Genomic DNA, 19,509 nt, shown 5'->3' on the forward strand with positions numbered 1-19,509 from the left:
TTCTTTCCTCCAAAACAACGATAATGTATACCGACAGTTACGGCTCTTTGATTGCAATACAATCAGAATAAACTGACTTTGATTGCCCCCCTTGTTTGTGAAATAATTGAATATGACCAACAATTTATCACATAATTATTGCACAACATTTTTGTTTGACGAAATATGTGTTGCATTAGCAGAACGGTATCACATATGGACGCATGAGGTAAGATAATGGCTGACCCAGTTAAACATGGACGTATGAGGTAAGATAATGGACTGACCCAGTTACACAGTGTCACAGGCAAGACTGTTTGCACAGTCTGGGACGTGCTCGGAACAATACATCGTGTTTCGTTACGTAGCCTTAGGTAACATGGCGAACATTCAGCTGTATTTCTTCCCTGCTAGTCCGTTCTGCCGTTCCGTACGCATGACAGCAAAAGCTCTTGGTGTACCACTAGATTTGAAACAACGCAGCTACCACAACAAAGATCATCTTAGCCCAGAGTTTACAAAGGTAACTCACCCATAGTGATCCGTTTTACTACAAGGTTCTGTCGATCACTATGACCAAATATATAACTGACCTAACGAACTGCCATTCCAGTCCTTGTTTACTTGGTGGCTTACCCCAACGTAGAGGTGACTAACGGGATCGGGTGGTCAGGCTCGCTGACTTCGTTGATGAATGTCATCGTATACATGCTCATGCTTTTGATCATTGGATTGTCAGGTCCCGACTCGATTATTTACAGGTAGCTTCAACATAGCTGGAATATTGCTGAGTGCGATGTTAAACAACCAACCAACCAGTCAATCAAGTGGACCGCGTTACCGATCCTAACCACCTGCAGCAGCATTTACTGCATGTTAGGACTTTCACGGGATGCTTCATATACAAGGGTTTCTTCGGCCTGGGCATGATTACAGCTGCCCTTTCGCGTATGAATCTTGATTACTTGCCTACTGAGGAGAACATGTTTTGCGAACTATTGACAACATGATCTATTACACGCCTCGCGACCAGATTTTGAAATGACACACCTCGTTCCACAAATTCGATCCTATCCTACCAAAATATTTCTTGCTGTAGATAAAAGGAAAACGTATGTGCAACCCTTTCTATGTCGACTGTATTTTCTTGTCATAAAGGGTTCGGCATAGTGTTAGTACATGGTATTCTTTACAAAGAGGATATTGCAACAATGCCTTGAAACACTGCTGTATCACTATCCTCGAAATTACAAAGTGTATCGCAGAGAGATATGGTAGCTCTGACTCAATTAATCCTAGACTTTTAAGTGAAATACACCACATAACAAAATTTCAGAACTATATGAGGAATAATGAGGAATTAATGAGGAAACTGATGACTTGCAAAATTGTTTTAGTGAATGCACGGGTGCCGAGCTATTCGTTGGCGAGTTATTCAATTCAGTTATTAATGTTTGAGAGCCTGGTTCTCACACACTGTCAGCTGGGACAAATATGCCCAAGATTTATCACTGTGCACAAAGAAAGCTTTCATAAGCATAATGTAATGCCATATTGTCCACAAGGCGTGTCACCTGATATGCTCTTTTTTCCTTTGATACCAAGGTACAAGGGAGTAAAGTAAAGCACCAAAATCATCCTTGTGTCTCTAACCTAGAAACCACATGTAGCGTGTAACCGATATGTATTTCAACAACCCATAACACCAAACATTCCAGCCCCCTCCATTAACCTTAAACGCTGCAAGGTAACCAAGACGTTAGCTGGCCTAGTTCACACTTCATACCACCAAACATTCCAGCCCCCTCCATTAACCTTAAACGCTGCAAGGTAACCAAGACGTTAGCTGGCCTAGTTCACATTTCATACCACCAAACATTCCAGCCCCCTCCATTAACCTTAAACGCTGCAAGGTAACCAAGACGTTAGCTGGCCTAGTTCACTCATTCACTCAAATGTTTTTACTGTACTGTATTTCAGATAAACCCGGATCAAATTGTCCCAACAATTATAGATGGAGACTTCATACTGTGGGAGAGGTAAAGCGCACAAGAGAAGTATATTTTATAGTCCATCCCTTCATCGCCAATTATTGATCTGTTTAGATTCAATAGGAGACAATTTAAGATCGATTGTGAACAATCACAGATTTTAAAGTAAGCAAATTAAAATGCAACGTCATGACGTTTACACACGTGCACGGGTCCATTATTTACACAGCTTCACTTACAAGTACGCTTTCTAAACAAAATGTATCTTCACAAATTAAGACACTGGCTTAAGAATGGTACTTATGACTTGAACACTTGGTCATAACAATGCTAACTAAAATCTGAAACATTGGCCGGACAGCCAAACACGACTACGAGCAATACGCAATGCACACGCACACGCACACGCACACGCACAGACGACCAGGTCACACGTGTAAACGGGTAAAGATTGACTTCGGGTCTAATGATTAAAGATGTGAATATCTTGCAATGTATAAGCATACAGCCATGCGTTGACTGACTGGTGAATACGACATGGTCACTAAATGACCTCATCATGTCTTGACTGACAACCCAAGTAGGTGGAACCGATTATAGGTTTAAATTCATTACATGTATGTCCCACCTTTTGGCATAAGATCAGGAGCATAACGTTTTATAGTTGGGTTGAAATCACTGTGCGGGATAAGAAGTGACAACAGCGGTTTGTAAAGACAGACCTGGGTGGCAGCAGCATTAGAACATCCTTGTCAACCCTCTGAGTTCAGTCGAAGTCACCTATGTATATAATCGGACGGTGGTGGGTAGCCTAGCGGTTAAGGCGGTCGTTCGTCACGCCAAGGACACAAGTTCGATTCTCCACAGTATGGAATATTGCTAAAAACGGTGGGAAACTAATTTAAAACTTACTCACTTATATCACTCATCACTCATATTTAATGACTTTAAAATGGCCCTAACTTTATACAAACTGTTTTGACAAAATGCATGTATGGGCAGTCTAAGTAAACTTATCCTCAGTACTTTTCGTTACACTCCACCACTGAGTCTAACAAAACCTTATGGTGGAGTGTAACGAAATACACTGAGTCGAAGTTTACTTAGACTGCATGTATGGGTTCTTTCTAGTCGTATCAGATGTTCTCGTACATGTATGTGATAAATGCATTATTGGGGTAAGGGATCTGTTCTATCCCACGTACCTTTGGAAACTTGGTCGGAAACAAATGGGAGAAGCTGTGTAGACATCTTGCTTACCATCAGGGCAGTCATGTATTTATACTACATGTATGTGTAGTTCTACACATACCAGCTGACTGCTGCTATTAGCTGTTTTACACTAATATTAACCCCGGTGTCATTTATTAACTTCATTCCTAAAAGCATGGGCTGTATGAACAATAGCCGAATAAGTTTCCATGTAAATGTTGAGCATCCCGCCGTGTTAATCTTGGTGCAATGTTTATTGTACCGCGCCAGAGTGAGTCTTAAATAACAGCGAGTCTGAGAAATAAAACTGTTATCGACAGGAGGGTCGTAACGAGAAGACAGGTTTGTCAAGTTGATGCTGCTGGGGTCTTCGTGTTCTTACTGAAGCAATAATACTATGTGCAATATTTTACCGAACTGAGTGTGGAAGTGTGGTTTCACGCCGCTTTTACGCAATATTCAAGAAATGTTGGGGCCGGGGACACCAGAAATAGCGTTCGCACATTGTACCTATGCCCTCGGCGTGACAAGCCAACTCTTTGACCTCCTGCCTACCCCACCGCCCCTTACCAGCGATTGCATTTTGTAATTTGATTTTCATACTACTCTTTATGATGTTTTTACCCTCACCGTTTGGCTATATTGTATTCACAGCCGCGCTATCATGCGCTACCTGGTGGGAAAGTTCGGGGGTGAAGACAACAACCTGTACCCCCGGGACCTCCAGAAGAGGGCAGAGGTAGACCGCCTCCTGGACTATGATCTGGGGGTCATCTACAGAGCCCTATTTGAAAATCTGGTAAGTAATCATGTAATCAGAACTCTTTACTCAGAAACATACCACACCATGCTCTTATGGTCCTCGTAAGAGTCACCGAGAATATGGAGGCGTGTGTAATACGATACAATGCCCGAATTTGGTGGCGCAAGTAAGGAACGAAACCGGAAGTCATGGTGATACGAATCTTAATCCAAATTATGTATATCTGGACTACATCGTAATATATGCGTCCGATAATTAACACCGCATTCGAATCGTGGAACCGACACAGAGTACTACATTTTGAACACGCAAGGCCGCTGCGGTTTCCCCATTCATAACTCATGGTTGTGAAAGGAGACGAAGGAATCGGGTGGTTTGACTGTCTCACTTGATTGATGTATGTCATCGTATCCCATTTATGTAGATCGATGCTCATGAATCACTGGACTGTCTGATCTTGGCTTATGTAATTAACACCGTCATATACCGTAGGCATTGATGAATGCGACGTAAGACGGTAACACTAAAGACCAAAACAATGAGTGAGTGAGTTTAGTATACGGTATAATGTCACCAGAAATGGGCCTCAAACATTGTATCCATGTGAGGAATTGAACCCGGGTCTTCGGAGTGACGAGTGAACCACAAAATTAACAAATGAAGTAGTGTCGCTGTGTAACAGTGGTACTTTTACACTGAGAACAAAGAAAAGGAACGTTTGTGTCACATGTAGCAACTCCCGAAATATAATTAATGTTTCTCCTTTCAGGTGATTCCATTAAGATACAAAAAACTCCCAAAGACGACAAAAGAACAAGATGAGACGATCATGAAGGCTTTCGGGCGGATTGATACATTGGTGAAAGACAAGAAGTTCCTCACTGGAAATACCCTCACTATTGCCGACTTTGCAATTGTCGTGGAGTTTGCTGACGAAGTCCTCTATTCAGGGGATATGTCAAAGTACCCCAATGCCATGGCATGGTACAAGAGAATGCAAGAATTACCATACTACCAGGAGGTGAATGAACCATTTTATGACCTAGTGGAAAATATGAAGAATCAAGTAGAAACGTCGTAAAATACTGATAGTCCATTGACACGTACTGATACTTTGATGGGTACTAATGACGAAATAGGTTCAGCAACAACAGTGTAAACGCTTCCATGTTGTGTTAATACCAGGTACCAATGACGAACTCATACATTTGGGGTAACTAACACTTTGCTTATACATGTATATCAAAAGTAACATTTCGGAACATACTGGATGACTTCAGCAGGTTCTCATATCACTGGATAAATAATCGAGTCTCGAGGAGACAATCCAGTGATCAACAGCATTAGCATCGATCTTCGCAATTAGGAACCGATGACGTGACAACAAAGTCAGCAAGCCAGAATACCCGATCCCCTTAGTCGCCTGTTACAACACGCATTGGTTACTGAGGGCCAATATTCTAACCCGGAAGTAGAGAGATGACTGATGACTTGAATAGTTCCTTATGTCTTCAGCTGATAGTTTATAGTAATTCATTTATTTCAGTAACAAGGCCTCAGGTCCACGTACATATTACATCCAGATATTTACAATCGGTGCTGCATTTGAGATATGACGATCGTAGACCGACAGCTTCTTTAACATGATTTGCCAGGTTTTTTAACAGTGAGATATGAGATAACTGTAACAGTCTCTCTGTGATTAATAGTACGCACTTGTAAGCAAGGAAAATATTTAAGACGTACATCATGATAGACAGGACAAACAAAAATAAAATGAATTTCATTTTCAAGAGCATTTAAACTACAGAGTGGGCACGAAAACGAATGTTTTTGTCCATACCCTGCCTTCTGCCTGTATCTTACATAATATCCAGTTCTCCAATTCTAAACAAGGTAAGCATGTGTGCGTATTCTTTACGTAAACTGCTTAGGTGTAGCTCAGGAAAGAGTGACACTTTGAACTTTGCACAGTTTGACACCTCAGAATACCATGTTTGTGTATAACAATCTTTAACCCTACGCGTAAATTCAAACATAAAGCAATTCACATCACCAACACCTTGGCACTGCCACACTATTCCAAAACCTAGAGAATACAGTAAATGCTTAATATGTGTAACCCAACTTTCTCTACCAGCTGCATCTAAACCTACTAACCTATTGTAACACTGTTGGGGGTACACTCTTGAGACGTGTTTAGAAGTTTGAGCCAGTGTCTTATACATCTGACATATGTATCTACATAAATACCATAACGGCCACATTCGCCCAATACAGCAACATTTGTAGACTTGGAGCCAACGCCCAAACAAATTTACAAAATTTAGCTTGAAAGCGTTCAAGAAACAACCACTGGTGGACACCCCAGATCTCTGAACCATACAGAATTATTGGTTTGATTTGTAAATCAAACATTTTAAACAAAACCTTAGGAGAAATGTTACGAAGTTTATAACTTAGTTGACGAATGGAAACTACAGCTTTGGTAGCTTTCTGGACTAATGTTTGTACAACTTTGGACCAACACAATCTATTTGAAAAAAATCAGCTGATAGTTTGCCTGTTACTGTGTGAAAGCAGTGGTCGTATCTTGCATCCGTCACTAAGATGAGTAGAAGCTGATGAATAAAATACATAATGGGTGAAAACGCTAAATTGTCAAACCGATGATTTTTTAAAGAAGCGTCTGTTAAATATACTAGACAAAATAGGTTAGGGATATTGCTATTTTTGTTATTGATATTTCATCAGTGTGTCAATGAATACACATATCATTATTCATACTTTCAAAATGTACATATATCCGAACTATTTTTGTCCAGTATATAATTTAATCGAAATAGTGCGTGCTACAAAGTCGCACGACGTCCGATGCCCTTGATACCAAGATCCAATTCTCCCACGCACATGTAAAATTGAATGCATTATGCACACAACACGAACTATTTCGCTAAAGTGACTATTATAGCACGATAGTTTTGTTACTTGAACTAGATTTGAATCATTAATGTAATTTCGTTTCATTCACGTGGTGTGGCTATGTATGTCATCGAGAACAATTTACTTTTATAATGAGAAAGAGAATGTATTCACGGTATCTTGAGTATCATTTTCGACTACCATAGTAACACAGAGTATAGGTAAAGGAGAAATCCAGTAATTGCTAGATCAATGGAAACGTGTGTCAAAGATCAACATTTAGACACGAGGACATAAGGAAATGTGACACGTGAGGAACCCCCACTGTTGTAAATGGATGTGTAGTTATTTATACAGCTGATACTTTGAAGTGGTATTTGTGGGCATAGTGACATCTGACACAAAAACAAACATCTATCTTTTCCATACTTCAGTATTTGTATGATTAGTAACATACTTGAGAGCAAATGTACTTTAGAACAACCTTGCAATGCCTTTACTCGTGTATAACCACTCATTAGGAGTATAGGACGGATCATGAATGCGGTCATAAAATTTGGCATCACTGCAATCGTTATGGAAAAGCTGTTCGAATTTCCTCAACGTGAAACTACACCCGAAATATGAAACCTATGCATCACCATTAACTGTTCTGCCCGTCAGCGCATCGATAACAGGTTCAAAGCACACGTTCGGATTTCGAATCGACGCCTCTGCCCTCCAAACACACTCATGTGTTCATACAAGTATGAAATATGTCCTGCTATGAGAGGGAAAATACCTGTCTAGTGCATATGAGATGGGCATTTTATTTGTCTCTGTACATTACAGGATATATTTCATGGCAATATTATATACCTCTAGTGTACTGCATTAACGATGCAGAGTACGACTGGGTCAGTAGCCTCATAGCTGGCGTGATTGCGGTGAATACCAACGGCATTCTTACCTAGATAACCTGGCTTTATTGATTTGAGTGACATTAGTTCCGCTCTGGAAACCACATGAAACAGACTGATGTCAATAGAGAACTGGTTCAGTATTAAACACGTGTTTACACCATTTTTTGTCAGTGACGGACCCACTTGAGTTACATATACTTGATGTGTTACACAGTAAACGGACACGTGATATCAAATATGTAGTTCTGTATTTGTGTTCAGCATTTGTTTGTATTCATCAAATTGGATTTAAGTCAATGTAACACGTGTTTTGATTGGACAGAAAGAAGGGAGAACATTCGTGTTGACAAGAAATTTCTGTGGGAATAGGATGGTGTTTTGAATGTAGTGCTACAAAAGTAGGCCCCAGATCTGCACATCATGACCTCGGGTAACGGGTTTTCACAGGATAATGACATCGCACCTAGCTACCAGTTAGCAGTAAGGAAACATCATGCGGGTAGCTGGTCGTTACACCGATGTTAGCGCAACATGTTTTAACATACATACAAACCAGAGGGTGACCAGGAGGTATGAGCTCTTGTTTGACGTATGATATCAAAGATAACAGGACAAATCATTTATCATCCCCGTATGATCATCAATTTAGCTTTTAAAACCCGTATGGCAATGCTAATTTAATTCTAGGTTGTATTCTTAAAAGCATTTATCAATAATTTAGCTTTTACAACCTATATGACAATGCCAATTTAATTTCTAGGTTGTATTCTTAAAAGCATTTATGCAGTGTCTGACTCAAGCAAACGTGTCATATGTCAGATTAGTTCTTGAATAATATTGGTAATGGACAGTGCAGTTATTTCTTCCGTTTGGCAGCATTTTGATCAAGAGAAACAGCGGTGCGTTCATAAGACTTTTGTCTTTGAAAGTTTTAGTATGTCTTCTTATGCCAATTGAAAGTTTAGTCACCCCTACTTTTGTTAAAGAATATATACTGGCGGACTAACGAGGTTATGTTTGATCCGATCACATTTGAAAGCGTTTGACATATTTTTACCATGCAGTCTTTCGTAAACGTGTTTATTCCCTGTATTGATGTACGTCTGACCAAAGAACATTTGAAAGACGGTAGTATGGGAATGTTCGACTGGAATTCATTCATGAATTATGGACATCGTGTAATATGGCGGCAAATAAAGGGAAGGTTCACAACTGGCAAACCTCTTGTCAATGACTCATTCAGATGTATTTTTGAACAACTGTACTCTCTATACGTGGATCGAAATAAGACACATTGGTGTTGTTTTGCTGTTTTCAAGATTTCTTGCTTAATATGAACCTGTCTTCGTTTCATACATAGACTTTCAATCAGTACTACACACATGCTACTCTTCACGATGTTTGATTCTAAACACTTATATGTTTTCTAAACAGTCATTATGCGCTACCTGGTGGGGAAGTATGGGGGTGAGGACCTGTACCCCGGGATCTAAAGACGAGGGCAGGGGTGGACCGCCTCCTGGACTATGACTTGAGGGCCTCCTAAGGAACCATGTTGGAGGATGTGGTCAGTACACTGTTAATGTTTCGTTAAATCGCACGTAGGTCCTCACTCAGCAGGGACATTTGTATTGCCTAGCCGCCTTAATTAGGATTCTCAAGTACAGGTTACGAGTGACCAATCAGTTCCGCAACATAAGGTGTGGCAGCACAGAATGATCTCGGGGTCATCTACAGAGCCATGTTGTAGACTCTAGTCAGTAATATTACTATCACTTTATGAAATACTTTTCCTAATATAACATCAGTTACTATTACTATTACTATTACTCTAATAGTATCAGGATTACGAGGAATACTTTTTTGGCAGAGAGTTTTGTCAGTAATACCATTAGTTGTCTTTGCCCACAGGTATTGTCAATATTTCTTAACAAAACAAAATGCCCTCTCAGCTTGTCTATGCCCAAATACCTCATGTGGATCGTATAAGAACTGAAATCTGTAATTGTAGTCAAACGCGGCTATGTTGTCTCCAGTAAATCCACAATGATGTCTATTACAGTGTGAAGAAGATAATTGTCCGGAGCTTATTCGTTTTTACAATGTAGAAAAGTAGAAATCGTTACCCGAAAACCGGCGTCATATGTACTTGTGGTTCCAAGATGTGTTTCAGATGTGGCCAATAAGGAATAGAAGTGCACCGATCAAAGAACAACATGAACAGGTCGTCAAGACGTTCATCCGGATTGATACACTGCTCAAGGATAAGAAGTTCCTCTCCGGACATAATGTCACCAGGGCCGACTTTACGATGGTTCTCGGGTTTGCCGCCAAGATTCCTCTTCCCAGGAAGAAGAATCAGCCAGATTACCCCAGCGCTATGGTATGGTAAAAGAGAATGCTAGAATTACAATACTTCAGTGGATGGGTTTGAACCATATTCGTGACAAGATCGTTTAACCCCGGACTCTCTAATTAAAGAGGCCTTACACGTAACCAACAAATATCTGATCGGATTCCCATTTAATCATAAACGTAAACGCCAGAGGAATGATCAGTGATTTAACAACTACATTATGTAGCACGTTAGAGCCGTCTGAACACTCTAGTCCGCACATGACGCATTAATATACACACGATATCCTCACGCTCGACTGCTTTACAGTCGATTCACCGGCAGATGTTCCTGATCAGCCCAGACATAGATAGCGTGTTTTCTGTGGAGGGTAGCCCGAGCTAACATGGCGGACATTCAGCTATATCACTTCCCCGCAAGCCCACCATGTCGTTCTGTCCGCATGACAGCCAAGGCTCTTGGTGTACCAATCGAGTTGAAACACCTCGACTTTATGAACAAAGAACATCTTAGCCCAGAGTTTTTGCAGGTAAGTAACGTACAGGTTCAGGGGTCAACCTAATCTCAATGCTTGTCTTAAGATTAACCTATTTTTTAAGGTATTGGAACTTCTATAGGTTTAATTAACACCTTTCTCTCGAAATCATATGACAGTATTCCACTGTAATTCAAAATCACACAATTATGAAAAATGATATCAGTAGATAATTGTTTCACAAAACTAATAACATATCCTTCACAGTGAATAAACGTGTGATCATTTCTTTATTTGTATTCAATACATGCACTCACCATATACGTTAAATGATTACGCGCTATATTTGAGAGTTTGCTATTGAACAAGACTGTGTACAGCTGAGTCAGGGGTCAATTTCTGGGACTGTCCTTTCACCCAGGTAGCCTTGATCTACAAAAGTAGGGCTCGGCTAAAGGGTTTTCAGTGGGTTGTGACATGGCAGCTAGCTACCAGGTATCAGGAAGGAGACATCGTGCGGGTAGCTGATCGTTACAACGATGTCAGTGCAACACCTTTTACATGCTCCTCGACAAACCAGAGGCTGACAGTATGAGCATTCATTTGGTTTATGATGTGAAAATTTTTTAAAAACAGATCACCTGCGCTAACTCCTGTTTGTAATGCCTGACTGCACTGTTAAAACCTGGCATGCAGTATCTTGCTGGTAGTTTCAATCAAGCGTATCATGTGTCACATATCTCATCAGTTCTTCAACATAATGAGCAGTGCAGACACCACTTTAGCTTTGCGCACGTTCAATAGGAACGCGTTTGGCCTTGGCCATGGGGGTTGTTAGGCCTTCCTGTAGACACCAGATGATACCTCGTTGTAATCAGATAATTATATTTTTTCAGGACCCGCATATCCGTTATATGTTTTTAACAATACATTAAACGACATATTACGGCAATATGAATCTTGGGCTCTGAGATGTAAACAAAATGGGGTTTGAAGGCGTTAAGTCTAATTCGTCCATCCATTACTTCAGTTTGTTTATTGAACGAACATTGAAACATATATATTTCAGATAAATCCGGATCATATCGTCCCAACAATAATAGATGGAGACTTCACACTGTGGGAGAGGTATGGTCTGACATTAGAAGTTTATTTATTACCAATGAGAGTAATATGATGGGAGGCATGGTCAATAGACGGTTAGCTAGACAGCCATAAACTCGACAATATCCACAGAGTCACAGGGCACGAGAAAGTATTTGTTATTTTTTATTATTTTTACAACTGTAGGATTTTTACAGAGCGCACTTATCCATGTAACTAGTACATGCTCAAGGCGCAAGTATCGGAGTAGACATTTCAGTCATGTACAACAACAAATACCTGGACCTCCACGACGAAAGGGACTTTACACTACATGCATGTATGTTCATCTGTATACATATGTTTACACACACCTCTGAATCACCAATCATAAGTGGATCCGTATATCATAACACACATACACACGCATACACACACACAACGATCACTTTTGGACACTTCGACACAGTTTCAGCATGTAACCTTTGGTAAACTTATGTACGGCCTTCATGGTTGTACGCATGACGAAACAACCTTCAAACATATTTAGTGTGACTCTCATTGAAATTATCATAGAGAATGTTCGACTGCCATTCAAAATGTGTGAAATGTGGACACCGGTTGATTCATGGCAATGACCCATGCAGTCGTCTTTCTGACACTTGAATCTTTATTTGGGCATCTATTTATGACATATTGATGCTGTTTCACTGTTTTCTAGTTTTCTTGTTCATCTGATCCACTGTGAACGGTGTCTTCTTTTTAGCATTTGACTTCCAATCCGTACAATAAACATACTACAGCGCTAAAACTCTCACCTCTTGATGATATTATATACCATAGCCGAGCCATCATGCGCTACCTGGTGGGGAAGTATGGGGGTGAGGACAACAGCCTGTATCCCCGGGACCTCCAGAAGAGAGCCGAGGTGGACCGTCTGTTGGACTATGATCTAGGGGTCTTCTACAGGGCCATGTTGGAGACTCTGGTGAGTACAACCACGTTATTAAATGCATTCTCTGACACAGCATCACCTCTCTCACATGACGTAATATCCTTAATAATGCTAGTTGCGTATTTCCTTTTCTAAAATAAAAATACATTGTTTGGTCCACATTGTCAGCTTGTCTAAGTCCAGATTAGCCATCGTGATCTATACAGAAACAATATATTAAGCTCTCTCTGTATTTTTTACATGATATATTTTCCACACGCACAAATACCTCTCGTGGGTTGAGTTTTTCTGACCCGTATGGCCCTTTGACATAGAAAAACGATGACAATACTGGCCTCAATTCTCATTTTATGATAATTGCTTTAATTTACATAAGGAACACATATTTTTATTCAAAACCCTTTCTCTGACAAATGTGGTTCATTGAAGCTATTGGTGAACGTAAACATTCAAAATGTCATTTTACGTGTCTTACACGATTCAAGCTTAATACAGAGTGTAACCCCCGTGCTGCTGTATGACAGTCAGCACTCTCCTCCACATACTCCCTGTCAGCCTTCTGATCCTCTGACGACCACCAAAAGACGACCAATCGGATCCCAGATGTGCTGTAAAGAGTTAAGATCGGGGCTCATTCAGATTGTGCTCATTGTGAGATGCTTCTGAGTTAAATAAGTGCCTTGTGTATATGTAGGTGTAGTTAAAATCAATCCCTTGTCATGCCGTCTACGACAAATCAATCAGGATGTAAACTACAACATTCAAAATATAGAAAAAAAATGTTTGACTCCTAATTGCAGATGCTGCCAGTAAGGACCAGGAACACCCCAACAAAAGAACAACAAGAACAGGTCGCCAAGGCTTTCGACCGGATTGATACACTGCTCAAGGATAAGAAGTTCCTCACAGGAGACAACATCACCATTGCCGACTTTGCGATGGTCGTTGGGTTTGGAGCCGAATTCCTCTTCCAAAGAGATATGTCTAGCTACCCTAGTGCTATGGCATGGTACAAAAGAATGCAAGAATTACCGTACTACCAGGAAGTGAATCAGCAATTTTTCGACTATGTGGAAAAATTGAAGAAACTTTCAGGTCAAGCGTCGTAAATCACTAATATGCACATTACCATTTAAGAGAAGAAGAGTTTATTTCTGCGTCCGTATTACATAATTCAACAACTATGAGATGTACTCTCAGATGAATGGGAAGGTGTACAGATTCGTATGTTCACATTCTTGCCAACGGTGCTACTGAGTGGTGAAAGTGGCCTTTCTAACGTTTCCCCTGAAGTTATTGCTTCGTGGGTAGTTCCACAGACAAACCAACCAGTCAACCAATATTGGTTCCACACAATACAAAATATATATAACTCATATAAAAGGGAAAGCACACAATTGGTAATTTATGAAAGAAGACCAATGTAAACATTTTAAAACGTGTTGATAGTGACTTACATGTGGACAGAAGTGTTACGCTGGACATACATGTTCCCCAAACATTACAGATATCTTTCCCAGTTGCAAGGTTACCAGCCCCTTCTCACTATATAACTACATCATATTGTAATACTTTTTCAGTCTCTGTATGGATTGATATTAAGGAATTTCATCCAGAACTTTATCACTTGAAGCTGAGAATATAGAAATGGGAAAATGTATCGCATTCTTCATAAACGACAGCTGTGTAGCCTTTGCACAAAGAAATCATTTATCTGCATAGAAATGAACTTTTACGATAAGAATGAAGTGTTTTCATCACAATATTTCAGCACAGTATTGTAAAATTGGATAAAATTAAACATTTTGTGAGTGATTTGTTACTAGTATCGCAAAACACTTGTATATTCTTCATTGGCTGTACAACCTTTTGAAAGCCACATGAATTGATTGTAAACATGGCAACAAGAGACGTGTATCAACCTCGATAGCCTTCATCAGCCTACATAGACAGACATGCGGATCGACTACATTGTCAGTTATGGCTTTCTTCAATGTGGTTTGTGACAATATGTTGCTATTACTTCGATTGTTGTGATTGTTTAACTGACAATGGCAAGGAAAGTCAACTCATGGATGCAAATTACTCCATAAAAGCAGCCGAGTCTACTTGAGAAAGACATAATGCTTCACCATAGATGGTGACTTTGGTGACTTCAGTATGTTTCCATATGAGAGAAACATGTTTGGTTTCGTTGCATGCGGTGATCAGTCGATCATGATCATCCACAATCTTTTCATGCATTTTATCAACAATGTAATTGGGTCTGACATTTAATGATCGTCTAAATGTTGGACTAAAATCGAGATTCACTGTTTACTCTACCTCTGAGTGAAAGACAGGAGCTTTCTGCGTTGACCGCATGTCCCTGTCTCTGACTGATCGAGTTAACCGTTCCAAAGCCATCAAGAGAATTTAGCTAGACAGGTTTGGCAGCATGGAGTTAGAAACGGATTTGGGATTGGGGATTTGAATCCCAAATCTGAATTTTTTATTCACATTTGTGAGTCAAATCCCGAATCTGGGCCCTTATTCTCCAAACGTTCCTAGCCCTAAGAATTCGTAACTTCGATCGTAGTCTATGTCTTAAGAATAGGTTTTCAAAGTTCGTAAGGTTACGAACGTTTCGAGAATAGCCTGGCTGATTTGATTGCTAATATTTGGGATTCAAAACATGAATCTCAATGTTTTGCTAACATTCGGGATTGGAATCTCTGATTTGACGCTCAGCATCCGGCATTTGAACTCTGAATATGCATTTCTGTTACACAGTTGGGAATCGGGATTTCAACGTCCTTGCAACAATACTCTTGCATCTTCACTTGTCAAAACTATGAGTCCCGTGAAGATCCGGGATAGAATAGGTCTTCAGCAACCCATGCTTGCCACAAGAGGCGACTAACGGGATGGTCAGGCTCGCTGACTTGGTTGACACATGTCATCGGTTACCAATTGCTGTTGATTGTAGGATTGTCTCGTCCGGACTCTATTACTTCCAGACCGCCGCCAAATATCTGTAATAGTATGCGGCGTAAAGCTAAACTCACTCACCCATTCACTCAAATTCGTAATTCGACTGAACTATAGATCCTCAAATTATGTATATGTTGGGAGCAATTCAAAATATAAATAAAAAAACACACACACACAAACCAAGACGCCCATGCAATATTATAGAAGCAGTGGTGACAAGAACCAATAAATGAATGAACGTTTGAATGAACGAAGGGATGAAGGTTGAGATATTTCCAACTAATCATAATGCTTCTAAATATGGGTTTGAAGGTTAATGGAAATTTACGTAGCTTTGAAAACAACTTGCATTTTATCCCTAAAGTAAGGTGGAGGCATGTGAAGGAACTGTACCGTCAGTGATGTAGTGTGATGCAATGAAATCTGCGAGCTACAATTGGAATGCTGTAGAATGGTTAGCCACAACAAATATGAATAGTGAGACCCTCTTAGGGCCGCGGAACAACGCACCTATTGTAGCAACCCACCTATGAATAACTTATATTGTAATTATGATATAAAGTATCTGTACCTATCTGTCTGTATCTGCTAATGACGTGTGCACCTTAAGACGTATATACATTTCATTTTTAAGAAATGTTTTAATCTAATTACATGATTGTCAAGCTGTGAACGATCACATATCACCGACATGCTCAAACATATTAATGTAAACAACACATTTGCATTTGTGAAAGTGGTGACTGACCCACTCTGAAGAGAAAACCAAGCGAACCACTCACTCACTTGGGCTGGTTTTAGCATATGTAACCAATGAAGATCTAGGTTAGAATTGAATTCATGCTTGTCGGGATCGTCTCGTCAGGCTCGCTGACTTGTTTCATACATGTCATCATATCCCAGTTGATGTTCGATGTTCCTCACTTGATTCCTGTTCAACAGAGGATCAATTTTCAGCTTCAAGCTTATCAGTTTCATTTTCATATTGCTCCGTCTTATTTCTGTGATCTCTAACGCTACATTCCACCGGAATTTCCACAGCTTGTGCCTAAAGTCAGATTGTGTAGTTGTAGACAACGGGCACACTATCAGTGGAACGGCCTCCTTGAGAAACTTCGTACTTCTACCTACGCTTCTTTACGGACATCTTTTTGGACCCACTTCATCCACCAAGCATTTGCCTGAACACCCCTTTTCCTTCTTATCGCTTTCAGCAAGATATTCATCCTGGAATGGTGCTATATAAGTGAAATATTATTATTATTATTCAACCTGTTGATCACTGAAGTCTCTGGACCACACTCGATTATTTACAGTATTCTGCCATACAGCTGGAATATTGCTGAGTGCGACGTAACACTACACTCAGTCACTCATTTTAACATGTATTGTGACGAACAAGCAAATAGATAAAGAAGCCAACCTAACAATGAAAGATGGCGAAGGAAGGAGAACAAGGGTAAATCGTCAACAAATCTCATACCTTCTGATTCCCAATATGTCCGTGTTCGAAATACAATCTTTCAGTGTACATGAATGATCCAAACTGCGTGACAAATACAAGAACTGAACAGAACAGAACATTTTTTCACTAACGTTTAATGACAATTTATCATTCTGTGTAATATTTAGGAATAGCAACTTCACCACTGCTTGGTATGTGTAACAATATGCACGTACATACCTTGCAAGAAGTTGATTATAGTATGGACAAGTAAGCTTTACATGATATTCACCTTCCTCCCCTTCCATGCAATAATTGCATAAAGCGTCGATAAAATCACAATCCCTAGGCAATCTATTGATTTTAAAATCATATGAGCATCAAAAATACCTCGAAGCCCTCCTTAAATTTGATGGTTGAATTGAACTTAAAATATGTTAAGGTTGCAGGGGAGATTTGAAAGTGTTATACATTGTTGAATTAAACGAAACAGAAAGTTTGGGTAAAATATCGCTCAATCTTAATATAAAATTATAAATGAATGCTTCAAAATTCTCAATTTCCTGCATTATCCAAGTACTGCCAAAACCATAACGAAAACGAATGTTTCCAACAAATGACACCCAAATGGTATAACCTAGTTTGTCATGTTTATAGAGGATTTGCCTGGTGGCTTTCGTAATAGGCTAAATCAACATTTTATAACTTTAATCATACCATGCTCATACGTTCTCACTGTTCCCAATTCACCCTGTATAGCCTTGTTGGAAGATCTCTTAACAGCTCTTAACAGGACTTTACAATATTTTGTTTGTACAACTTCAATAGATTTTCTAATTAGTTCAGCACCATATAGTTAACATTTTACATCAGGGTTCAAATCTGGAAATTATACATAATTCTTTTAACACGAACAAGTGCTTTGTTAGTTTTCCTAGCCAGTGCTGGACATGCTTGTGAAAAGTTATTTCTACAACCAAAATTGAAAATGTAATCTGTCATTTTGGCATATTTCAACATCCGACCTTCAAATAATTATTTGCCAGAAGTCGGGAAAACATTCGAGAACTACATCAGTTCTGATTGGTGTGGTATATCATTCGTGTAATACATCTGATCGTTTGTGCAACAACTCGGAAAGATTTTTAAATTTTCAGTCATCAAGGTAAAAAAGTGAAATTATTCTGTACGTTTTCACGGCAAACAGACTATGACACCTCTGCCAAGTATAGCATGTGTAATGTCTGTGCACAAATAGTGAGTGAGTTTAGTTTGACGCCGCACTAATCACCTCGGGTTGTATGTGAACGACGAGAATCCACATTGATGGCACTAATCTTTTTCAGAACAATTTCGCAATTTCCAATGTTAAAGACTTTGCCCTTAATTCTTGCATCTAGGCAAGGTTTATCATGTTCGTACAAAATTCAGCACTGCAAGTAATTTTCTCTTGAACATATGTCTTCACCAGACCACTTAGTAATTAAATGTGTATAATTACAGACAACATTGGTTTGCATGTAAATCGGGCTTTATATCAGCATCATGGCATTTAGGCTTAATAAAAAACTGAAATGTTTCTTGGGCATCGTCGTGTCACTTTAATTTGTTCGCGTAAGAAATTGAAAAGATAATTTTGACTTTGCCGCGTCCCGATCATCCATTTGTCCACTATGAGAGTGAGTGTCTGTAACAACGAGTGTGACTGAATCTACAACTCATTAACACGTACTTAACTTTACGAACTGTATTTCTGAGAGAAAAAAATACAAATGTGCTCAAAACTGAAAAAATAGGCCTTCAGCAACCCATGCTTGTTGTAAAAACCAACTAAGCTTGTCGACGGGATCGGGTGGTCAGACTCGCTAACTTGGTTGACACATGTCATCGGTTCCCAATTGTGCTCATGCTGTTGATCACTGGATTGTCTGGTCCGGACTCGATTATTTACAGACCGCTGTCATATAGAATATTGCTGAGTGCGGCGTAAAACTCAGCTCACTCACTCACTCGCTCCAAATGATCTCTGATATGCATTGTATTCGATACAGTACAGATTTAAGTAGTGTGGTGAAACATTTCATCTGGGTCAATGTTTGTATTTATTGATAGTGAAACAAGTTTTTTACAAGGCTACTCCCCTGCCCCGATGTTTGCACAGACCGACATTTCTGCGTAGATTCCTGCAACGTTTAGAGCTCACATTTGGTTTGAAAACGGCGTAAGATTCAAGGACGAAACGTCGCTATATACAGCAAACAAGTTGCTATACATTATGTCGTATGTTTTAGTTTTGACTCTCCAACTTCTAGAATGGCGAACGAACAATTAGTGACGAACTTGAAGCCACGTGGGACCGATTGATAAATTGGTCAAAGAAACATTTGTTTTCTTGACATGACTTCACGTTATGGACTTTGGGATGATAGATAGGTTCGCAGGCGTAGGGAACCG

General features: G+C 39.7%; 2 protein-coding genes across 2 annotated transcripts; both read left to right on the forward strand.

Moving 5' to 3' along the window:
• The first annotated feature begins 286 nt into the window (after positions 1-286).
• Positions 287-5,735, forward strand: LOC137284096 (glutathione S-transferase 1-like). The gene is made up of 4 exons (XM_067815776.1): positions 287-502; positions 1,960-2,018; positions 3,837-3,981; positions 4,715-5,735. The coding sequence occupies exons 1-4, from the start codon at positions 359-361 to the stop codon at positions 5,024-5,026; spliced, it is 660 nt and encodes a 219-aa protein (XP_067671877.1). The 5' UTR covers positions 287-358; the 3' UTR covers positions 5,027-5,735.
• Positions 5,736-10,421: 4,686 nt separating this feature from the next.
• LOC137284097 (glutathione S-transferase 1-like) lies at positions 10,422-14,474 on the forward strand. The gene is made up of 4 exons (XM_067815777.1): positions 10,422-10,654; positions 11,670-11,728; positions 12,527-12,671; positions 13,439-14,474. The coding sequence occupies exons 1-4, from the start codon at positions 10,511-10,513 to the stop codon at positions 13,745-13,747; spliced, it is 657 nt and encodes a 218-aa protein (XP_067671878.1). The 5' UTR covers positions 10,422-10,510; the 3' UTR covers positions 13,748-14,474.
• Positions 14,475-19,509: the final 5,035 nt, after the last annotated feature.

The sequence above is a fragment of the Haliotis asinina genome, chromosome 5 (assembly GCF_037392515.1).
Source record: "Haliotis asinina isolate JCU_RB_2024 chromosome 5, JCU_Hal_asi_v2, whole genome shotgun sequence".
Lineage (NCBI taxonomy): Eukaryota > Metazoa > Mollusca > Gastropoda > Lepetellida > Haliotidae > Haliotis > Haliotis asinina.